General features: G+C 43.8%; 1 protein-coding gene across 1 annotated transcript in view; it reads left to right on the top strand.

Moving 5' to 3' along the window:
- Positions 1-14,663, top strand: part of lrrc1 (leucine rich repeat containing 1) — a 49,365-nt gene extending 34,702 nt beyond the window's left edge. Inside the window, exons 13-14 of the mRNA XM_014180167.3 lie at positions 8,389-8,528; positions 12,775-14,663. Coding sequence (XP_014035642.1) covers positions 8,389-8,528; positions 12,775-12,927 — 293 coding nt within the window. The 3' untranslated portion in view covers positions 12,928-14,663. The remainder of the gene's footprint in view (positions 1-8,388; positions 8,529-12,774) is intronic.
- Positions 14,664-25,724: the final 11,061 nt, after the last annotated feature.

Below are 25,724 nucleotides of genomic sequence, written 5' to 3'. Positions count from 1 at the left end.
CGATGAGACAGCCTATAGGGAGGAGGTCCGAGACTGCCAGGACAACAACCTCTCCCTCAATGTGAGCAAGACAAAGGAGCTGATCATGGACAACAGGAAAAGTTGGGCCGAACAGGCCCCCGTGGAACGTGTTGAGAGTTTCAAGTTCCTTGATGTCCACATCACCAACAAACTATCATAGTCCAACACACCATGACAGTTGTGAAGAGGGCACGACAACACCTTTTCCCCCTCAGGAGACTGAGAAGATTTGGCATGGGACCCCAGATCCTCAAAGTTCTACAGCTGCACCATCAAGAGCTTCCTGACCGGTTGCATCACCGCCTGGTATGGTACCTGCTCGGCATCTCACCATAAGGCGCTGCAGAGGGTAGTGCATACGGCCCAGTACATCACTTGGGCCAAGCTTCCTGCCACCCAGGACCTATATACTAGGCGGTGTCAGAGGAAGGCCCAAAAAAATGGTCAGACCAAACGGCTCCTTAACATATTTTACCCCCAAGCCATAAGACTGCTGAACAATTAATCAAATGGCAACCCTGACTATTTGCATTGACCCCCCCCCCCCCCCCCCCCCTCCCAGCAGGTTGTTTTCAGAGCAGTTTGAATTGTCTGACAGTGACACGTGGATAGCTCTTACCATAGTTTGGACTATGGAGTAGCTTGCTAGCGAGTGATGTAAAAGCCCATTGTGTGCATTGTAAGGTAGCGGTGTGACAATTTGCCTGAAGTCTGGTGTCTTGCACTGATCTAGCTAGCTAGTTATGTTTTGTGGAAAAATGTAGGATTGGCATTTTAGATGTGAGCTAGCTAATTTTAGTTTCTGTGTTAAGGTCAGCTGTTGTCTGGCTCTAGCTAGCTAGCTAATGGTTGAAGTAATTAGTGTAAAAACCTTTCATAGTTATATTTGGTTATCTACCTCGGTACCTTTCTTCGCCTGTTCGTTAACTAGCTAGCTTTCAGCTGACTGGTTTTAGCTAACTAATACGGCTAACGTTAGCTGCTGGACTTTGGATAAGCAAGCAAACATTAGCTAGCTACCTAACTAATCAATAAATGCAAACAGATATTTTGATTAACCTCAGCTTGTATACCACCATATAGCTAGCTAGCTATCTACAGTAGCCTAGGTTTGTTCATGTAAATTGAGTATGAATACTCATACATCACAAGTAGTATGCTTATTGGTCATAGTATGGATATAGTTAGTATGCCAAAAGTTTCTGGATGTCGTACTACAGTCGCCAAAATAAAAAGTATACAAGCAGTGGCCACTGTTTCCTTGCTTTTTAGGCCCCATAATGCAGTTCTTTATATTTGAAGAAAATGGTGGAAAATATGCGTCCGAAGTCTGAGAGCGGATACAAATTCTTAGCTTTAGCTATGTTCTGCAATGTAATAAAGTGATGACTTTTCAAATAAGTTACATTATAAGTTATGTTGGCTGACCGCAAAGCATAATAATAACCGAGCGGCTCAATTCAGTCTTATGTAGCAATATTAGAAATTGTTTAAAAAATTTTTTTTTTTTTTTACATTGAATAAAAGTAGAGACTCGGCGCTTAAATGGTATCATACACTACAGTTGAGGAACAATGGGAAAGTAATTCTGCTTTGTTAGTTGATAAACTTGTATCCTCACTTGAGAAAATGGCCCTTGAATGTTTTGGTAAACGTACTGGCAAGCTCTGCTTTGTCTACACCCATTCAACATTGTTCACACCCTCTTAAGCCTTAGCCCCACCCATCTCTTTAAGGAATCAGATGTGAGGCCATGTACTAAACAACCAAAGATCTCAAGACTAAAGGCTGGTTTACACTACGTCTATCGGCAGTTGCACTGACATGAACTTTCTATTGTCGTCCGGCAAACTTGTAGTTATGAAAAAGAGTAAACACAAACTACAGGCTGCATATCAGCAGCCTGGTGTTCCAAAATAGCATAACTAGTGTATTTGAGCACCATTTCAATGCACCTGTTTTTTTTTTTTAAATGTATTTAGCATATGTCAATATAGCAAACCAGGCAACTAAAAGCAACATTCTAAACAATGTTTTGTTTTTGGCTTGTTAGCTGAATAATGACCAGATCATATAGCTGACAACTTTATATAATTTGTCTTAATTTCTTATATATATATATATATATATATATATATATATATACACACACACACACAGTTGAAGTCGGAAGTTTACATACACTTAGGTTGGAGTCATTAACTTGTTTTTCAACCACTCCACAAGTTTCTTGTTAACAAACTATAGTTTTGGCACGTCGGTTTTGACGTCTACTTTGTACATGACACCAGTAATTTTTCCAACAATTGTTTACAGACAGATTATTTCGCTTATAGTTCATTGTATCACAATTCCAGTGGGTCAGAAGTTTACATACACTAAGTTGACTGTAACATTAAACAGCTTGGAAAATTCCAGAAAATGTCATGGCTTTAGAAGCTTCTGATGGGCTAATTGACATAATTTGAGTCAGTTGGAGGTGTACCTGTGGATGTATTTCAAGGCCTACCTTCAAACTCAGTGCCTCTTTGCTTGACATCTTGGGAAAATCAAAAGAAATCAGCCAAGACCTCAGCAAAAACATTGTAGATCACCGCAAGTCTGGTTCATCCTTGGGAGCAATTTCCAAATGCCTGAAGGTACCACGTTCATCTGTACAAACAATAGTATGCAAGTATAAACACCACTTTGGTGTGAAAAGTGTGGTGCAAAAAGTGCAAATCAATCCAAGAACAACAGCAAAGGACCTTGTGAAGATGCCGGAGGAAACGCGTACAAAGTATCTATATCCACAGTAAAATGAGTCCTATATCAACATAACCTGAACGGCCGCTCAACAAGGAAGAAGCCACTGCTCCAAAACCGGCATAAAGCCAGACTACGGTTTGTAACAGCACATGGGGACAAAGATCGTACTTTTTGGAGAAATGTCCTCTGGTCTGATGAAACAAAAATGGAACTGTTTGGCCATAATGACCATTATGTTTGGAGGAAAAAGGGGGAGGCTTGCAAGCCGAAGAACACCATCCCAACCGTGAAGCACGGGGGTGGCAGCATCATGTTGTGGGGGTGCTTTGCTGCAGGAGGGACGGGTGCACTTCACAAAATAGATGGCATCATGAGGTAGGAAAATTATGTGGATATATTGAAGCAACATCTCAAGACATCAGTCAGGAAGTTAAAGCTTGGTCGCAAATGGGTCTTCCAAATGGACAATGACCCCAAGCATAATTCCAAAGTTGTGGCAAAATGGCTTAAGGACAACAAAGTCAAGGTATTGGAGTGGCCATCACAACACCTTGACCTCAATCCCATAGAACATTTGTTGGCAGAACTGAAAAAGCGTGTGCGAGCAAGGAGGCCTACAAACCTCACTCAGTTACACCAGCCCTGTCAGGAGGAATGGGCCAAAATTCACCCAACTTATTGTGGGAAGCTTGTGGAAGGCTACCCAAATCGTTTGACCCAAGTTAAACAATTTTAAAGGCAATGCTACCAAATACGAATTGAGTGTATGTAAACTTCTGACCCACTGGGAATATGAAAGAAATAAAAGCTGAAATAAATCATTCTCTACTATTATTCTGACATTTCACATTCTTAAAATAAAGTGGTGATCCTAACTGACCTAAGACAGGGAATTTCTCCTAGGATTAAATGTCAGGGATTGTGAAACTGAGTTTAAATGTATTTGGCAAAGGTGTATGTAAACCTCTGACTTCAACTGTGTGTGTGATCTATTTTACCCTCCTTTTTTTTCTCCCCAATTTTGATCTTTTATCTCTTCCCGAGCCAGCTGTGGAGTTGCAGAGAGGGTAGAGGCATGCGTCCTCCAAAACATGACCCGCCAAACCACGTTTCTTAACACCCTTCCACTTAACCCAGAAGTCAAAAATCAAATTTTATTGGTCACATACACATGGTTAGCAGATGTTAATGCGAGTGTAGCGAAATGCTTGTGCTTCTAGTTCCTACCGTGCAGTAATATTTAACAAGTCATCTAACAATTTCACAACTACCTTAAACACACAAGTGTAAAGGAATGAATAAGAATATATTCATATAAATATATGGATGAGCGATGGCCGTGCGGCATAGGCAAGATATAGATGGTATAGAGTACAGTATATACATGTGAGATGAGTAATGTAGGGTATGTAAACATTAGATGAAGTGTCATTTGTTTAAAGTGACTTGTGATACATTTATTACATTCAATTTAATTATTAAAGTGGCTAGAGATTTGAGTCAGTATGTTGGCAGCAGCCACTCAATGTTAGTGATGGCTGTTCAACAGTCTGATGGCCTTGAGATAGAAGCTGTTTTTCAGTCTCTCGGTCCCAGCTTTGATGCACCTGCACTGACCTCGCCTTCTGAATGATAGTGGGGCGAACAGGCAGTGGCTCGGGTGGTTGTTGTCCTTGATGATCTTTTTGGCCATCCTGTGACATCGGGTGGTGTAGGTGTCCTGGAGGGCAGGTAGTTTGCCCCCGGTGATGGGTTGTGCAGACATCACTACCCTCTGGAGAGCCTTACGGTTGTGGGCAGAGCAGTTGCCGTACCAGGCGGTGATACACCCCGACAGGATGCTCTCGATTGTGCATCTGTAAAAGTTTGAGCGTTTTCGGTGACAAGCCAGATTTCTTCAGCTTCCTGAGGTTGAAGAGGCGCTGTTGCACCTTCACCACACGGTCTATGTGGGTGGACCATTTCAGTTTGTATGTGATGTGTATGCCGAGGAACTTTCCACCTTCTCCACTACTGTCCCGTCAATGTGGATAGGGGTTGTGCTTCCTCTGCTGTTTCCTGAAGTCCACGATAATCTCCTTTTTGTTGATGTTGAGTGTGAGGTTATTTTCCTGACACGACACTGAGGGTCCTCACCACCTCCCTGTAGGCTGTCTCATCGTTGTTGGTAATCAAGCCTACCACTGTAGTGTCGTCTGCAAACTTAATGATTTGAGTTGGAGGCATGCATGGCCATGCAGTCATGGGTGAACAGGGAGTACAGGAGAGGGCTGAACGCACCCTTGTGTGGCTGCAGGTAGCTAACCAACCAGGTTCAATGTTAGCTTAAGGTTAGCTAGCTAGCTATAAATAGCAATGCAAATGGCTCTGAGACACAAATAATATTACTTCACAGATCATACATGTAACGTTAGCTAGCGAGCCAGCTAACAGTACACTTTAAGTTGAATTGAAAAGTACTTTCTGACAAAATTAAAAAGATGTAATATCTGAAAATGTAGCTTGGTAGACTATCTTACCCGTCCGTATACATGGATGGACGCTTCTCCTTCTGTCACGCATGCAATGGTTGCCCTTAGTTTGAAGATGTATAAAACACCTGTCTCCAGATTACAACAGCCTCCTGTGTCTCTTTTTGATTCCCAGTGCATATTTGCAACCAAAGGCCAGAATTTTCTCCATCTCCTTAGCTATCATACTCTAATTCCACTGATTTTCAAAACTCGGTCCTCCAGAAAGTGGAGAGCAACACTTTTGAAGTTCTACCACGTGATATCTACGTTAGAAAGGATTACCTACACATACTGACCAGCTCATGTTATAGACCGAAGCGTGCTTCATGGCAGACCAATCCGAAATCATCTCTCGGCATGTCCAGCCCATCCATTATCTCAGCCAATCATGGCTAGCGGGAAGGTTGCGGTCTATTTTTCCAAGGCTCGTAATTTAACAATGGAATTCGTATTTACAGATGGCATACAAGTCTGTTATTAAGGCACATGAAAGTTCACGTTCCAGAAACATATTTTTTTTTTAACAAACGTATTTTGTTAAAACGTTTATGTTCAAATGCCTCCTGTGAAGTAGTGATGCGCAACATGCCTAGTTTCCTGAAACAAGTTACATTATCGTCACAGCAGTTAACCTAACGTTAGTTGGCTACTAATACATCAAACTTGCCGGTATATTAACTATATGTTATCTAACTAACTACCTAACATTTATTGACTTGATTATTCATGTCAGTCTTAGCTTAGCTAAGTGGTATAGTCGTGGTGCGTTGTCAATGGACATTGTTAATGAAGTCCTAAGATGTCTAGCTAGTCAATTGTTATGCTAGCAAGAAGTTGCATAGCAACAGCATCAACTTCCAGGTAGACAGGCGACGCACTAGTACACTCAACTGAAAGGATATCATTCGGTTACAGTATACTAAAATGAGCTTTAATTATACAGTATGCTAGTATGGGTATTCGAACACGGCTATAGACTTATGACTGGCAGCCTAGTGCAGCAGATGTGGTGTTGCTGAGCTAACAATTTGCTTGACCCCAGTGTTAGAACTCTGCGCTTCGGCTGAAAAATATAATAGCATTGCCCTAAATACAAAAAGGTAGCACATTGTTGGTTCTCTATTGGTATGTGGTGGCGATAAATATATACATTTAATCAATACTGTTGCCGTTCCGAAAGGTGGCAAGTCTAATGTTCACTTTTATGGTTGCTGTAGTCTTGTTCTTATCTGATACCTAGATATTGTGTAAGGTCGGGCAAGACATTTTTTATTTTAATTCTCATGACCTTGTTAAAAAATCAGGTAGTTGGTTCTTGTAATGGCCGGACGGCTCCAATCAAGATGATTTGCAGATTGTCAGACATTGGTGTCATATTGGATATGATGGTTAGGAGAATTTAATTGACCATTGAGCTTCAACCAAAGCCTGTGGTCACACCGGTGTGATGATAATTCCCCAGAGTTCTGCAAGCATTAGATTCTAAGTGCCCCGTGGTTTTGATCATGTTATCACATGATCTGCACGGAGGAACACCAGTGTCCTGTGTCTCTGATCTATCGCTGTATTGATTTCGATTAAGAGGAGCCAGCGGGGATCACAGAGCCTATAACTAGAGCCCTGCATCGGCATGAATTTTTAAGCCCAAACTCGCAACGTTCAGGCACTACCTAACCCAGGCCTGATTGCTTCTTTCAAATTGAAGGCCCTGCGCTGGCCGAAATCAGAAATAACTTCCTCCGTTAGTGTCCATTAGCTGCTCGTCTGTCGGGTCCCTGCCTTGCTCGTGCTGCATGCGCTCTGTGCATGGCTTTACTTATGGGAGTATCCAGAGCAACGCCTCTGCTTGTTCTGTTCAATGACGAGACAGAGAGCAGTTAGCTGAAAACTAGCTACTTTTCGTCACTGTAAACTCAGACAACTCAAGGAACATTATTATTTTCGCTAAAATAAGCTCTCCTGTGGACTCTGACAATGTTTTTGTCTTATATTTGACGAGGTAGAAGCACTTCTGACACCATGATATGTACTGTGCAGCAGATCACGAGCAAATGGCTCCGCTTCAAAATGTTAATGATAAATATCAAGCTAGGGTCGGGTAGCAGAGCTCTACCTGTAACGGTTCTGGATCTGGGCATATGCTCTAACCCCCCCCCCGGGGGGCCAGGCCTGCCTGCTGTTTTATTTTTTTTACTCCAGTGGATTGGATAGCAAAAGAGGCTTAACTCCTGACTGGCCTGCAGCCATTAAAAGCCTGCTGGGTGAGATGAAGCAAGGAGAGGCTTGCTCACTCACTCAGCTGAGTCCTGGAATAATCTAGGCCTGATCCAATTGTTGATTGGATAAAAAATAAAATCACAAACTCCACAACCTGGTTGCAGCACCCATATGTCATGATCTGATTCATTGAATGACTGCAACGTGCGCTCCTTGTTATGACCATCCTCCTGATTTCTCTCGGAATGAGAGGACTAAGTGTTTATGGTGCGGCAGCGTAGCCTAGGGGTTAGTGTTGGACTAGTAACCAAAAGGTTGCAAGATCGAATCCCCGAGCTGATAAGGTACAAATCTGTCGTTCTGCCCCTGAACAAGGCAGTTAACCCACTGTTCCTAGGCCGTCATTGAAAATAAGATGTTTTTCTTAACTGACTTGCCTAGTTAAATAAAGGTAAAATAAATTAAAAATGTTCATTTCCGTAACCCTTTGTTCACTTGATGAGCAGCAGATGAGGATCTAAGACTTTGTGAAGGTCAAGTCTGTGAGCTTAAGTTGGGGGGGGGGTTGTTTAGCTGTAAGCTTGTGACTAAGCTGGGATTTGAAACTGTGATCTACCCGGTTCCAAGCTCTCATTTATGAGCATTGTGTCACAAGCTGCACAAACTCTCAGCACTGTGTCATGGGACAGCTCCTCTTCACTGGCATGATTGGTTCTCTCAATCTTGAGGGGGGGGGGGGTTGCAGAATGAGAGCACGTCATGTGGTAGTTTTCACATAGGCCTTACAGTTCATGCATGCATTTAAGCATCATTTTGAAAGGCCAATTATTGCTTAAGATGTAAATGATTAATATCCTCTCACAAACAGATCTAATGTTTCCTGTTTTAGGCTCAGACAACCTTGCACGCTGTGGTGCTCTGGAGAGCCTGGTGAATGACATGGTGGATGACACCTGGGACGACAAGGCCATGAAGAGGATCAGTGCCATCCACTTCCTGGATGATGACGATGACGAGGATGATGAAAAGGTGAGAGGAAGGACGAGAAGTGTGTGTGTGAAGGGGAGCGTGTGAAGGGGAATGACAGGAGGCGATGGGGTAGGAAAGACTAAGGTCGTTTGAAACGTCATAACTGTCACAAGGGTCGTTTGAGAATTCAAAACTGTCACTACTCACGGGTTGTTTGAAATGTCAAAACTGGCGCGGCGCCAATCACTAAACAAAGAAAGAGTAGAGATGCCGCTTGAATTAATGTTCAACTAATATAAAGCCATGGTCATTGAGTCCCTTAACTGGTTGAAAGCTACGTTTCATCTTTTAGATCTTTTGAATTATGTCCAAGTGTACACTGAGTATACAAAACATTAAGAACAGCTGCTCTTTCCATGACAGACTGACCTGGTGAATCCAAGTGAAAGCCATTATTCCTTATTGATGTCACTTGTTAAATCCACTTAATATCAGTGTAGATGAAGGGGAGGAGACAGGTTAAATAACTATTTTTGAGACTTTTGATTGTATGTGTTCCATTCAGAGGGTGAAAGGGCAAGACAAAATATTTAAGTGCCTTTGAACGGGGTATGGTAGTAGGTGCCAGGCACGCTGCTTTGTGTCAAGAACTGCAATGCTCCTGGTTTTTCACACTCAACAATTTCCTGTGTGTATCAAGAATGGGTTGCCATCCAAAGGACATCCAGCCAACTTGACACAACTTTGGGAAGCATTAGTCAACATGGGCCAGCATCCCTGTGGAATGCTTTCGACACCTTGTAGAGTCCATGCCCCTACAAAATGAGGGCAAAAAATAACATATATAAACAAGATTCTCTGGTCTGATTTTAAATCAAGTTGAACTCTTTGGCCTGAATGCCAAGCATCACATCTGGAGGAAACCTGGCACCAGCCATACAGTGAATGCTCTGGGGATGTTTTTTAGCAGCAGGTACTGGGAGACCAGTCAGGATCGAGGCAAAGATGAACGGAGGAAAGTACAGAGATCCTTGATGAAAACCTGCTCAGGACCTCAGACTAGGGGCAAAGGCTCACCTTCCAACCGGACAATGACCATAAGCACACAGCCAAGGCTATGCAGGAGTTGCTTTGGGAAAAGGCTCTGAATGTCTTTGTGGACTAGCCAGAGCCTGGACTTGAACCCAAGAGAACATTTCTGTAGAGACCTGAAAATAGCTGTGCAGCAATGCTCCCCATCCAACCTGAAAGAGCTTACAACACATCTGCTGCACCAGGCTGCCAATGCAGGTGTGCCAAGCTTGTAGCGTCATACCCAAGAAGAATCTAGGCTGTACTCGCTGCCAAAGGTTCTTCAACAAAGTACTGAGTGACGGGTATGAAATACATATGTAAATGTGATATTTCAGTTTTATATTTGTAATAAATTGGCAAACATGTCTAAACCTGTTTTTGCTTTGTCATTATCGGGTATTATGTGTAGATTGGTGAAGAAAAAAACGAAATCAAATTTAGAATAATGCTGTAATGTAAAAATGTGGAAACATTCAAGGGGTCTGAATACTTTCTGTATGTTGCTATTAAGGCAATATCAGGCTTTTTTTTTTTTTTTTAATTTGCAAACATTTCTAAAACCCGTGTTCACTTTATCATTATGGGGTATTGTGTGTGTGTGTGTGTGTGTGTGTGTGTGTGTGTGTGTGTGTGAAAGATTAGTGGAATCTGTGTGGGTAGCTGGACAGGTGGATGAAGCTGGATTGCTTCTGGTGAAGAGGACTTGCTGTGACTGTACAGCTTGGGTGGAGAGAAGTGGAAGGGCTGGACCTTGCACAGCCCAACCCAAGGATGTATGGACAGTAATGGGCCCTCCTTCTGGTCCAGCTCGTATATGCTCAGTCAGGGTGATGAGATTTGGGTGGTCTGACCCAATCAGGATGAGTGGTGCAACCCTGGCCAGGTTAGGAAAAGGCAATCCTCGGAGATGAGGATATTGTTTCTGTAGAAAACAACTTACCGGGCAGGAGTGCTCTGCGAGATTCAGGCCATCTGCCGTGAAGGCATTGGTGATGTTATAGGCCACATCCCTGTTTCCTGAAGGTGAAATGCTGAAGGTAACAGCAGAGCCTTTCACTTGGATAACATCATGTCACACCGTTCTGAGATTAAGGGCCTCGGGGGTCCCCTCCAGGTTAAGTTGACGGGTGGCCACCGTGAGAATGATTGTTCTTTCAGACCCATAATCTAGACCGGCGAATGTATCCATGCTCCTCCCTTCACTTTGCACAGTGACCTTGACCACCTTCAACATGACCCTTGGAGACCGGTTCTGCTGGTTGAGGTAGAGCTCCTTTGCAGCTCCTACCATGACCATACTCTAAGCCTTCTGTGCTTGGGGAGTTACATCATGCAACACTGTGAGATGGATTTCCTTACAGCAATTGCAGGGTTTTCTCAATGTGCAGCACACTTGTAGCATCGCTCGCCTGAAGTGACCCAGGCCTTCATTTGAGGTTGAGTGAGCTTTTTTACCCTGGGGCAAGTGCCCCTTACTATTGCAATATGGGAATTTGACGTACAAAATCAGCAGGGGATCAAATACTTTTTTCCCTCACTGCATATCGATGGCATAATTGGCCTGTGATGATCTGTAGGGCCTTGATCATTGACCATTGACCATTAACATTACACAATAGGTTTGAAGCGTGAGCTCCGCGGTAATAACTATAAACAATAACTGATGGCCCACTCTCCCGATCGCAACAGATCGTTCAGATGAAAGATAACCGATTCGCTGGACTTAAGTGGATTCATGGACGCACAAATTCTGGATTAGACGGAGTTAACTTCTCTAGGGCCAGTGGGACTATTTCGTCCCACCTACGTAACAGCCAGTGGAATCCCGTGGCGCGTTATTCAAATACCTTAGAAATGCTATTATTTCAATTTCTCAAACATATGACTATTTTACACCATTTTAAAGACAAGACTCTCGTTAATCTAACCACACTGTCAGATTTTAGCCCTCACCAAAGTCAGATTTACTATAAGAAAAATGTTATTACCTTTGCTGTTCTTCGTCAGAATGCACTCCCAGGACTTCTACTTCAATAACAAATGTTGGTTTGGTTCAAAATAATCCATAGTTATATCCAAATAGCGGCGTTTTGTTCGTGCGTTCAAGACACTATCTGAAAGGGTAAAGAAGGGTGACGCGCCCGACGCGTTTCGTGACAAAAAAAATCAAAATATTCCATTACCGTACTTCGAAGCATGTCAACCGCTGTTTAAAATACATTTTTATGCAATTTTTCTCGTAAAAAAGCGATAATATTCCGACCAGGTATCTGTGTTTTAGTACAAAGAGAGAAAATAAAAACATGGGGTCGCCTCGTGCACGGGCCTCAGTCTCATTGTCCTCTGATAGACCACTTACCAAAGGCGCTAATGTTTTTCAGCCAGGGGCTGCCTCGACATCATTCAGTTTTTTCCCGGGTTCTGAGAGCCTATGGGAGCCGTAGGAAGTGTCACGTTACAGCAAATATCCTAAGTTTTCAATAAAAAGAGTCAAGAAGCCCAAGGAATGGTCAGACAGGGCACTTCCTGTACAGAATCTGCTCAGGTTTTTGCCTGCCATATGAGTTCTGTTATACTCACAGACACCATTCAAACAGTTTTAGAGACTTTAGGGTGTTTTCTATCCAAAGCCAATAATTATATGCATATTCTAGTTTCTGGGCAGTAGTAATAACCAGATTAAATCGGGTACGTTTTTTATCCGGCCGTGTAAATACTGCTCCCTAGCCCAAACAGGTTCAGGAAGAGAAAGCAGCGAGATCGGGCGATGGCGATTTAATCCCTTTTATGGAGTTGAGATCTGTCGGACATTTCCACCTGACCTAATTAAAGCGCCCCTGGCCCAGTTGAGCAAGTGGCCATGAATTAAAGGATTGTTCCACCAACTCTTTGGCCCTTTTCTAATTCAAGGGGTCTGAATACTTTCCAAATGCACCGTATGTTGCTATTAAGGCAATATGATGCATTATTTTTATAAAATTTGCAAACATTTCTAAAAACCTGTGTTCACTTTGTAATTATGGGGTGTGTGTGTGTGTGTGTGTGTAGATTGAGGATTTATTTTTATTTAGTCCATTTTAGAACAAGGCTGTAACCTAACAAAATGTGGAAAAAGTCAAGGGGTCTGAATACTTTCCGAATGCACTGTAATGCACGGCATAATGAGATGCCTGTTGTAGAATCTGGCCGTCTTTCTGTTTCTCTTCACTGTTCCTCTGTCTCCTCCCCACAGGGAAGGCTGATGCGACAAGCCACTCCTCACCCAGGTGAGTTGAAGACTATGAAGAAAGCGGTGGAGAACCTCCGCAATGACCTGAACGCTGCCAAAGCTCTGGATTCCAACAAAAACGAGGTCAATAACGCTACAGTCACCACGTCTGTGTGACTTCTACCTCAGAAACATTCTGATCTCCTGTGTCTCTCGCCATGTTCTTCTGCACCACCACCAGAACGTACTTTAATCCCACAAACCCCTCCTGCGGCCTCCCTACCTAGCCCTCCTGCGGCTCAACCCTGGGACTCTGCTGTGATCCTTTTGTCCAGTACCTTACTTCATCTCCAATACACACCATGGTATCTGGCTCAGACTACCAGGGCCCATGTGCCTTCTTTTCAAACTGTTATGCTATATTTTTTAACATAGCAATAATCTGCACAGGTGTGGTCCTTTTCAAAGACATTTAAAAAAAAATTGCTTTTTAAAGATTTATTTCTACATTTCTTTTTAAATGGACAATAGGTAGTTGCACTACTGTAAGTCTTTAGTATATTAAATATTGTTGACATCTTCATAAATATTATATATATTTGTTTTATTTTTTAGAACACTGGGTGAATTTTTCTTTTTGAAAATTTCGGGATACTTGACCAACTGATTTAAGGATTACTGTATAGTCATTTGTGAATATTGATACTTTTATACTTTTTGGCAGCTCAGATGGTGTTAATTAAGACAATGTATAGCAAGTTTCTTAATCTATGGCAGAACTGTTCTAAACATTATTACTTTGTACGTATTTTATTTCCTTTTTATGTAAAGAAATGAACAAAAATGCAGTTGCTAATGTCTTATCGAAAAAATGTAATTGTCTTTGGGTGAGTAGACAGCCTCGACTCTTTTCTATGCCATTGTTTAACTTCTTAATCAAATCCTAAACTAATTTTTATATAGACATGTTTTGTAATTAAGGGCTAATACAGTGAGGAACGTGTACCTTAACCACAACAGATTGAGTGGAAGTGACAGGGCTGTCTTACTTTTTTTTACTGCGCTTCACTGCTTTGAAATGTTTTCTTAAGTAGATACTGGGCGGCAGATAGCCTAGCGGTTAAGAGTGTTGGGCCAGTAACCGAAGGGTTGCTGATTTGAATCCCTGAGCCGACTAAGGAACAAAAAAATCTGTGACCTTGAGCAAGGCGCCTAACCCTAAATGGTCTAAGTCACTCTGGATAAGAGCATCTGCTCAATGACTAAAATGTAATAACTTTTTTTTTTTTTTTTTTTTTTGAAACAGCAGAGTTTTTCAATGTCTCTTTCTCTTTAACACATGTGCATTGGACTTTCAATGGCCAATTCATTACACGCAAAAGGAAATGAGGACCAGGGTGGAGCCTTTTGGGAAATGCAGTTTAAGCATAGACTCATGCACTTAAAGTTTTTTTTTTGTCTGAATAAAAACAGTTTGTTGTTCAAATGGTACACTATAACAATGATTTTAGTTTTTCGTTTTAGTTGTATTAGCAGGAGAGGACCATATACATTTGTTTTATTTTTATTTTTAAATTATTTTCTTTAGTTATCAAGCTGCACAAGAACACAATCTCAAAGAGGCATGGACACTGAGCCTACAGATTTTGATGCCTTTTACCCACCGATAAAATAAAAGGGGTTTAAAACTAAACATGATTCGTTATTCCTTAAACACGTTTATAATTTTTTTTTTGTCCGTTAGTGTTTCAGCCTTTAGTCCTCTATGAAAAATTTAGACCTTTTATAAGTTTTCACCATGTCACAATTGTTAACATGTCTCATACTGTAACTTAACATGTCAAATCATAAACGCCATGCAATAAAATGTGTATTTCCCATTAAAATTGAATTAGGTTACACTTTAAAAGAAATCCCTCATACTTTGTTTTGTCATCGCCGATTTGATAAGTACTCATCAGGGTGGTCATTAAATACATTACAACGGAACGATTTGATTAGTGTAATGTTAGCTAACTACATAGTTGTCTTTGTATCATAGCTACTCTGTACGACACCTTTATCTATCGAGGTTAGCTGGCCAGCTACATTTTCAAACAAAGTCAACAACGCAGCCACTGCTAGCTAGCCAACTCTACCAGCGAGCAGTACTGTATCATTTTAGTCAACAAGATTTTTGCAACGTAAGCTTAACTTTCTGAACATTCGAGATGTGTAGTCCACTTGTGTAGCTAGTAGGACTGACTTTGTTAGCTAGCCAACGTTTAATCACTTCTGCATTATGAAAGGTACTAGACACGGACACGAATGATCCATTGGTAGTTTGTTGTAACCAAGTATTGGTGCTAACCGTGTGTTATTGGATGCTAGCATGCTAGTTAGCTACGGTGTCATAGGATACGGTGCACTGGAAGAATGCTGTACCAAGTTATCTAGCTGAATAAACAAAGTTTGAGCCTATTCCTGGTAACATTGAACCACTGTAGTTTACATCAATTATAATTTCTAAAGTGGAAGTTGGAAAGTTATATTTGAGTGTCATTGAGTGTTCATTCCAATCTCCTTTGCATTAGCGTAGCCTCTTCTGTAGCCTGTCAACCATGTGTCTGCCTATCCCTGTTCTCTCCTCTCTGCACAGGCCACACAAACGCTTCACACCGCGTGGCCGCTGCCACTCTAACCTCGTGGTCCCAGCGCGCACGACCCACGTGGAGTTCCATGTCTCCGGCAGCCTCTGGAACTGCCGGTCTGACGCCAACATGGCAGAGTTCATCTCAGCCTATGCTACCCTCCAGTCCCTCGACTTCTTGGCGCAGACGGAAACATGGATTACCACAGAAAACACTGCTACTCCTACTGCTCTCTCCTCGTCTGACCACGTGTTCTCGCATTCCCCGAGAGCATCTGGTCAGCGGGGTGGTGGCACTGGAATCCTCATCTCTCCCAAGTGGACATTCTCTCTTTCTCCCCTGACCCATCTGTCTATCTCCTCATTTGAATTCCATGCTGTCAGTCACTAGCCCATTCAAGCTTAACATCCTTATCATTTATCGCCCTCCAGGTTCCCTTGGAGAGTTCATCAATGAGCTTGACGCCTTGATAAGTTCCTTTCCTGAGGATGGCTCACCCTCTCACAGTTCTGGGTGACTTTAACCTCCCTACGTCTACCTTTGACTCATTTCTCTGTGCCTCCTTCTTTCCACTCCTCTCCTCTTGACCTCACCCTCTCACCGTCACCCCCTACTCACAAGGCAGGCAATACGCTTGACCTCTTTACTAGATGCTGTTCTTCTACTAATCACACTGCAACTCCCCTCCAAGTCTCCGACCACTACCTTGTATCCTTTTCCCTCTCGCTCTCCTCCAACACTACTCACTCTGCCCCTACTCAGATGGTATTGCGCCGTCGCAACCTTCGCTCTCTCTCTCCTGCTACTCTCTCCTCTTCCATCCTATAATCTCTTCCCTCTGCTCAATCCTTCTCCAACCAATCTCCTGATTCTGCTTCCTCAACCCTCCTCTCCTTCCTTTCTGCATCCTTTGACTCTGTAAGTCCCCTATCCTCCCGGCTGGCTCGGTCCTCCCCTCCTGCTCCGTGGCTTGACGACTCATTGCGAGCTCACAGAACAGGGCTCCGGGCAGCCGAGTGGAAATGGAGGAAAACTAGCCTCCCTGCGGACCTGGCATCTTTTCACTCCCTCCTCTCTACATTTTCCTCCTGTTTCTGCTGCTAAAGCCACTTTCTACCACTCTAAATTCCAAGCATCTGCCTCTAACCCTAGGAAGCTCTTTGCCACCTTCTCCTCCCTCCTGAATCCTCCCCCCCCTCCTCCCTCTCTGCGGATGACTTCGTCAACCATTTTGAAAAGGTTGATGACATTCGATCCTCGTTTGTTAAGTCAAACGACACCACTGGTCCTGCTCACGTTGCCCTACCCTATGCTTTGACCTCTTTCTCCCCTCTCTCTCCAGATGAAATCTTGCGACTTGTGACGGCCGGCCGCCCAACAACCTGCCCGCTTGACCCTATCCCCTCTTCTCCAGACCATTTCCGGAGACCTTCTCACCTCGCTCATCAACTCATTCTTGACCACTGGCTATGTCCCTTCCGTCTTCAAGAGAGCGAGAGTTGCACCCCTTTTCAAAAAACCTACACTCGATCCCTCCGATGTCAACAACTACAGACCAGTATCCCTGGTTTCTTTTCTCTCCAAAACTCTTGAGCGTGCCGTCCTTGGCCAGCTCTCTTGCTATCGCTCTCAGAATGACCTTCTTGATCCAAATCAGTCAGGTTTCAAGACTGGCCATTCAACTGAGACCGCTCTTCTCTGTGTCATGGAGGCTCTCCGCACTGCTAAAGCTAATTCTCTCTCATCCTTCTAGACCTATCTGCTGCCTTTGATACTGTGAACCATCAGATCCTCCTCTCCGAGTTGGGCATCTCCGGCGCGGCTCACTCTTGGATTGCATCCTACCTGACAGGTCGCTCCTACTAGGTGGCGTGGCGAGAATCCGTCTCCGCACCACGTGCTCTCACCACTGGTGTCCCCCAGGGCTCAGTTCCAGGCCCTCTCCTATTCTCGCTATACACCAAGTCACTTGGCTCTGTCATATCCTCACATGGTCTCTCCTATCATTGCTACGCAGACGACACACAATTAATCTTCTCCTTTCCCCCTTCTGATAACCAGGTGGCGAATCGCATCTCTGCATGTCTGGCAGACATATCAGTGTGGATGACGGATCACCACCTCAAGCTGAACCTCGGCAAGACGGAGCTGCTCTTCCTCCCGGGGAAGGACTACCCATTCCATGATCTCGCCATCACGGTTGACCACTCCATTGTGTCCTCCTCCCAGAGTGCTAAGAGCCTTGGCGTGACCCTGGACAACACCCTGTCGTTCTCAGCTAACATCAAGGCGGTGACCCGATCCTGTAGGTTCATGCTTTACAACATCCGCAGAGTACGACCCTGCCTTACACAGGAAGCGGCGCAGGTCCTAATCCAGGCACTTGTTGTCACGGCTCCTCCTCTGCAGTGCAGGGGCGGTTCCTCCTGCAGGCAGAGGAGGGTCGTTAGTGATTGGAGCTGGTGTGATTGGAGCCACCTGGGCTAAGGATATTTAACAAACTGCTCCTCTAACCTCTTTGGCTTGCTCTCTCTCTCCCTGCTCCTCCAGGTATGATCCTGTTTTGTTTGTTCCTTTATTGGTTTATTTAGTTTCCACTCAGTCATGTTTCACACACCCGCATCCATGCACCCTACATACACCCTACATTATGACATTTCCACACTTCATTCCTTTTTCTTTGTTTAGAATTAATAGTTTTGTTTTATAATAAATAACTTTTTGAATTGGCCTATACCGGTTGTTGATGTCCTCTCATTTTTGCCACAGGCAAAAAGCCGGGCTGTGACATTGTCATCTCCCGTCTGGATTACTGCAACTCGCTGCTGGCGGGGCTCCCTGCCTGTGCCATTAAACCCTTACAACTCATCCAGAACGCCGCAGCCCGTCTGGTGTTCAACCTTCAAGTTCTCGCATGTCACCCTGCTCCTCTGCACACTCCACTGGCTTCCAGTTGAAGCTCGCATCTGCTACAAGACCATGGTTCTGGCCTACGGAGCTGTGAGGGGAACAGCACCTCGGTACCTTCAGGCTCTGATCAGTCCCTACACCCAAAGAAGGGCACTGCGTTCATCCACCTCTGGCCTGCTCGCCTCCCTACCTCTGCGGAAGCACAGTTCCCGCTCAGCCCAGTCAAAACTGTTCGCTGCTCTGGCACCCCAATGGTGGAACAAGCTCCCTCACGACGCCAGGACAGCGGAGTCAATCACCACCTTCCGGAGACACCTGAAACCCCACCTCTTTAAGGAATACCTGGGATAGGATTAAGTAATCCTTCTACCCCCTTTCCCCCCCCCCCCAAAAAAAGATATAGATGTACTATTGTTGTAAAGTGGTTGATCCACTGGATATTATAAGGTGAATGCACCAATTTGTAAGTCGCTCTGGATAAGAGCGTCTGCTAAATGACGTAAATGTAAATGTACATCAGTACTTTCCCCTCACCCATTCATCTCCTGTTCTGTCTATCCAGCCTTTTATTTCATGACTTGTGTGTGTATACAATGCATTCGGAACGTATTCAGAGCTCTTGACTTTTTCCACATTTTGTTACATTACAGCCTTATTCAAAAATGTATGAAATTATTTTTTTCCCCTCATCAATGACCGTGGAAACAGGTTTTTAGAAATGTTTGCAAATGTATAAAAAAAATGTAGAACAGAAACCTTATTTACATAAATATTCAGATCCTTTGCTATGAGACTTGAAATTGAGCTCTGGTGCATCCTGTTTCCATTGATCAACCTTCAGATGTTTCTACAATTTTATTGGAGTTCACTTGTGGTAAATTCAATTGATTGGACATGATTTGGAAAGGCACACACCTGTCTATATAAGGTCCCACAGTTGACAGTGCATGTCAGAGCAAAAACCAAGCCATGAAGTTGAAGGAATTGTCCATTGAGCTCCGAGACAGGATTGTGTCTAGGCACAGATCTGGGGAAGGGTACCAAAAAATGTTTGCAGCATTGAAGGTCCCCAAGAACAAAGTGGCCTCCATCATTGTTAAGTGGAAGAAGTTTGGAACTACCAAGACTCCTTCTAGAGCTGGCCGCCCGGCCAAACTGGGCAATCGGGGGATAAGGGCCTTGGTCAGGGAAGTGACCAAGAAACCGATGGGCTCTCTGACAGAGTTCATCTGTGGAGATGGGAGAACCTTCCAGAAGGACAACCATCTCTGCAGCACTCAATCAGGCCTTTATGATAGGGTGGCCAGACGGAAGCCATTCCTCAGTAAAAAGCACATGACAGCCCGCTTGAAGTTCACCAAAAGACAACTAAAGGACTCTCAGACCTTGAGAAACATTCTCTGGTCTGATGAAAGCAAGATTGAACTATTTGGCCTGAATGCCAAGCATCACGTCTGGAGGAAATCTGACACCATCCGTACGTGAAGCATGGTGGTGGCAGCATCATGTTGTGGGGATGTTTTTCAGCTGCAGGGACTGGGAGACTAGTCAGGATCGAGTGAAAGATGAACAGAGCAAAGTACGGAGAGATCCTTGGTGAAAACCTTTTCCAAAGCGCTCAGTACCTCAGATTGGGGCAAAGGTTAACCTTCCAACAAGACAATGACTAAGCACACAGCCAAGACAACACAGGAGTGGTTTCGGGACAAGTCTCTGAATGTCCTTGAGTGGCCCAGCCAGAGCCCAGACGTGAATCCTTTCAAACATCTCTGGAGAGACCTGAAGATAGCTGTGCACAATTGTTTTTTATTGTTTTTGTGTAGTCATTATGGGGTATTGTGTGTAGATTGATGAGGAAGAACAATTTAATCAATTTTACAATAAGGCTGTAATGTAACAAATTGTGGAAAAAGTCACGGGGTCTGAATTCGTTCCGAATGCACTGTAGTATAAAACACCCCACCTGTCTTGAATGGAGAGGGTAGGTATGCACTTGAATCAATGTTACATTCTCTGAGTTTCAATTCCATGGGCTTATCTCAAGGAAGTGTTTTATATCATGTTAATACAATGCAATTGAGTATCAGTGTAGCTTACCCAACACTGATTTAATTTGGGCTTGTGCAACCAAAGTATACAGTTAAAGTCGGACGTTTACATACACCTTAGCCAAATAGTCGTGGCCAAAAGTTTTGAGAATGACACAAATATTCATTTTCACAAAGTCTGCTACCTCAGTTTGTATGATGGCAATTTGTATATACTCCAGAATGTTATGAAGAGTGATCAGATGAATTGCAATTAATTGCAAAGTCCCTCTTTGCCATGCAAATGAACTGCATCCCCCCAAAACATTTCCACTGCATTTCAGCTCTGCCACAAAAGGACCAGCTGACATCATGTCAGTGCTTCTCTCGTTAACACAGGTGTGAGTGTTGACGAGGACAAGGCTGGAGATCACTCTGTCATGCTGATTGAGTTCGAACAACAGACTGGAAGCTTCAAAAGGAGTGTGGTGCTTGGAATCCTTGTTCTTCCTCTGTCAATCATGGTTACCTGCAAGGAAACACGTGCTGTCATCATTGCTTTGCACAAAAAGGGCTTCACAGGCAAGGATATTGCTGCCAGTAAGATTGCACCTAAATCAACCATTTATCGGATCATCAAGAACTTCAGGGAGAGCGGTTCAATTGTCGTGAAGAAGGCTTCAGGGTGCCCAAGAAAGTCCAGCAAGCGCCACGACCGTCTCCTAAAGTTGATTCAGCTGTGGGATTGGGGCACCACCAGTACAGAGCTTGCTCAGGAATGGCAGCAGGCAGGTGTGAGTGCATCTGCACGCACAGTGAGGCGAAGACTTTTGGAGGATGGCCTGGTGTCAAGAAGGGCAGCAAAGAAGCCACTTCTCTCCAGGAAAAACATCAGGGACAGACTGATATTCAGTTCATTTGCATGGCAAAGAGGGACTTTGCAATTCATCTGTTTACTCCTCATAACATTCTGGAGTATATGCAAATTCCCATCATACAAACTGAAGCAGCAAACTTTGTGAAAATGAATATTTGTGTCATTCTCAACTTTTCGCCACGACTGGTACTGTTTGAATGATTTTCAATTATATCACCCTGGTTCTGAAGTGGTCTGGTCCTCTGTAGATAACCAATGGAATTGTGTAGCTTACTACTTTTCCTTCTCATCCATTTTGTAAAGGAAGTGTGTACATCTCCCAAAGGAACTGTCTCTCTGATATCTTCATTCCTGGAAAGGCGGTGCTCCTCACCATTTCCTGCCGTGCCAGTAGACTTCTAATTTATTCAGTCCTTTAGACTGCTACACTATCTCCTTGGGCAGAACATCGGCAATGGTGGACGTGTTGCTTTGCCTCTGAAACCTCTCGGAAATGAAATACAATCAACTCCTGATAAATATGTGAAGGCTTGGGGCTGTCTTGACTTGCACTAAATTGCATGAGCATGCAGTTATCAGGTGGAATTAACAAGAATGCATAAATGAATTGGGAAACAAAGTTAGTATTCATCCAAAGTGAATACTGATATACCGTCTGGTAATAAGATGGGTTTAGCATCTGCAGATAATTTCACAAGATCTCATACTAATTATCTCTGAAAACAAGACCGATATACTGTACTGCTAAATGACATCATATTCCTCTTCATGCATTAGTGCATACAGACTGAGTTCATGGTACTGGGGTTCCATGTACCACTTTAATCCTTCAGAAAGACATATTTGATTGGAGCATTATAAGGGACAATGATGTAGTGGTACATTTGATTTAGATCATAATCCAATGTAAATTATTGTTGCTTAACAATACATAATCTAACAATTCACTTTTCTGTGTAAAATTGTCGTTTAGGTATAAAGTGCATCAGGATTTAACCTGGCTTTGTATTCTTATTGTGCAATAACTGGTGGGTTTATATATTTTTGAAGAGCAATTGGAATGCACAATATGAAACAGATTTTTGGCCCACACACATTTCTGCTTATGAACTTAAAAGATAAGAGAAGGCAGGTTGTAAGCATGCTCTCAGAGCGAATTGTTGCTGACAGGTATGTACAAATGTTTCATTTGTTAAGGTGCCTTCCCTAGTCTAGAACTGTGCACTAGTCGATTTAAAATGAGATGACAAAAAACAAAGGACACAATTTAAAAGGAGATGAACTTCTCTCTTTTAACCTTGAAGTGTAATATCAATCAGCAAATTCAGCTCGGATTCACAATCGGACTGCAATCGGCAAACATTGTAGACTTGAATAATCATAACGTGTGTAGCTATGCGTGATCTTTTCTGACTCCAGGGATGTAGAAATGCTCAGGCTAACGCGTCCTCCAGTCGCAGCAGTAGCCAGAACTGGCCCATCTCTGGCCTGCGCTGCGTGGCAGCCTCCAAGAAGCTCCTGCATGGGGGCCTCAACCTGTTCCCCGTCGACGACAGTGTGAGGGGACTCTGCTCCAGTCCAGAGAAGGATGCTGAGCAGATGGAGGAACAGCTTGAAGACGTGAGCCTACTCTTCTGTTTATCTTATCGGTCTTGCTTTACTTAGCGTTCATGTCTCACTTTTACTATGTCCCACGTATTGGGTATTTTTCTTTCTTTTTAAAAAATGTAGAGTTGTATTAAGTTTTCATGTTTTTCAACCAACCAACAAACACATTCCACGTTCACTGATGTGACAGAATTAAATAAATAAAAAAATAACAATTTAAAATACATTTAAAAAAGAATCATGCAGCAGCACTATCAAGGTTCTTATTAGCTATTTCAAGCCTTAGTTGAGACGACGAGCAAATCATTTATTTTTACAGCACCTTACACAGCATGTGATCATTTCCCCAATCACCCCATTCACTCTGTCCAATTAGAAATATAGTTGAGCAGTGGAGACCAGAGTCTATCAAACTTGGGCTGTCTCTTGCGGAGGTCATAAGTGAGCTTTTCAAGAGGAAGAAAGTCAACAATCTGGTCAATCCACATTTTAAATGTAGGAGAAGTATTAGAAGCCCTCAATAGAAGAATACATTTCTTAGCAAAGTATGTGATAGTCATAAACACATTTTCTCTGCCAGGATCAAGAACAAAGTCCTGCTGGGCGTTAAGAAGATAGCTACACGGGGTCATATCAAACTGTACATCTAGTATTTTCTGTGCAGCAGTATGTATAGATTGCCAGATCTCTCTAAACTCCAAAATACATGCATATAGGTTCCACTTTCAGAGGTACATGTTTTACAGTTAGGAGAAATGTCTGTTTTCATTCTATGGAGTCTCATTGGGGTGTAATAAAACTTGTACAAAAAAATGTAATTAGATTATTTTTTTTTACATTAGTAGAGGAGCAGTATACCCTGTCGCAAACCTCCGCCCATAACTCATCACTGATAGTCAGACCAATGTCCTTGTCCCAGATTATTTTCAAAGGAGTAAAGGAGTAGCCCCCTTTCTCAGAAAGGAGTCTATAGATATGAGATTTTGCCTTTAATGGATTGTGCTGTAGCAAGAAGGGTTTTAACTTCATTCAGCTGAGCTCTAAACCTCCTCTTGGAAGTAAATGAGGAAGTATTTTTCTTTCTGTCTATAGTAAGGCAAGATAAAAAAAAACATTGTACTGAGGGTGCTGAAAGTTAGACCGCTACTCTTTCTCCCCTCTCTCTCCAGATGAAATCTTGCGACTTGTGACGGCCGGCCGCCCAACAACCTGCCCGCTTGACCCTATCCCCTCTTCTCCAGACCATTTCCGGAGACCTTCTCACCTCGCTCATCAACTCATTCTTGACCACTGGCTATGTCCCTTCCGTCTTCAAGAGAGCGAGAGTTGCACCCCTTTTCAAAAAACCTACACTCGATCCCTCCGATGTCAACAACTACAGACCAGTATCCCTGGTTTCTTTTCTCTCCAAAACTCTTGAGCGTGCCGTCCTTGGCCAGCTCTCTTGCTATCGCTCTCAGAATGACCTTCTTGATCCAAATCAGTCAGGTTTCAAGACTGGCCATTCAACTGAGACCGCTCTTCTCTGTGTCATGGAGGCTCTCCGCACTGCTAAAGCTAATTCTCTCTCATCCTTCTAGACCTATCTGCTGCCTTTGATACTGTGAACCATCAGATCCTCCTCTCCGAGTTGGGCATCTCCGGCGCGGCTCACTCTTGGATTGCATCCTACCTGACAGGTCGCTCCTACTAGGTGGCGTGGCGAGAATCCGTCTCCGCACCACGTGCTCTCACCACTGGTGTCCCCCAGGGCTCAGTTCCAGGCCCTCTCCTATTCTCGCTATACACCAAGTCACTTGGCTCTGTCATATCCTCACATGGTCTCTCCTATCATTGCTACGCAGACGACACACAATTAATCTTCTCCTTTCCCCCTTCTGATAACCAGGTGGCGAATCGCATCTCTGCATGTCTGGCAGACATATCAGTGTGGATGACGGATCACCACCTCAAGCTGAACCTCGGCAAGACGGAGCTGCTCTTCCTCCCGGGGAAGGACTACCCATTCCATGATCTCGCCATCACGGTTGACCACTCCATTGTGTCCTCCTCCCAGAGTGCTAAGAGCCTTGGCGTGACCCTGGACAACACCCTGTCGTTCTCAGCTAACATCAAGGCGGTGACCCGATCCTGTAGGTTCATGCTTTACAACATCCGCAGAGTACGACCCTGCCTTACACAGGAAGCGGCGCAGGTCCTAATCCAGGCACTTGTTGTCACGGCTCCTCCTCTGCAGTGCAGGGGCGGTTCCTCCTGCAGGCAGAGGAGGGTCGTTAGTGATTGGAGCTGGTGTGATTGGAGCCACCTGGGCTAAGGATATTTAACAAACTGCTCCTCTAACCTCTTTGGCTTGCTCTCTCTCTCCCTGCTCCTCCAGGTATGATCCTGTTTTGTTTGTTCCTTTATTGGTTTATTTAGTTTCCACTCAGTCATGTTTACACACACATATTCACGCATCCATGCACCCTACATACACCCTACATTATGACATTTCCACACTTCATTCCTTTTTCTTTGTTTAGAATTAATAGTTTTGTTTTATAATAAATAACTTTTTGAATTGGCCTATACCGGTTGTTGATGTCCTCTCATTTTTGCCACAGGCAAAAAGCCGGGCTGTGACATTGTCATCTCCCGTCTGGATTACTGCAACTCGCTGCTGGCGGGGCTCCCTGCCTGTGCCATTAAACCCTTACAACTCATCCAGAACGCCGCAGCCCGTCTGGTGTTCAACCTTCAAGTTCTCGCATGTCACCCTGCTCCTCTGCACACTCCACTGGCTTCCAGTTGAAGCTCGCATCTGCTACAAGACCATGGTTCTGGCCTACGGAGCTGTGAGGGGAACAGCACCTCGGTACCTTCAGGCTCTGATCAGTCCCTACACCCAAAGAAGGGCACTGCGTTCATCCACCTCTGGCCTGC

The sequence above is a fragment of the Salmo salar genome, chromosome 28 (assembly GCF_965601325.2).
Source record: "Salmo salar chromosome 28, fSalSal1, whole genome shotgun sequence".
Classification (NCBI taxonomy): domain Eukaryota; kingdom Metazoa; phylum Chordata; class Actinopteri; order Salmoniformes; family Salmonidae; genus Salmo; species Salmo salar.
Note: the sequence above shows the minus strand (reverse complement) of the source record. Positions and strands in the feature narration are given on the sequence as shown.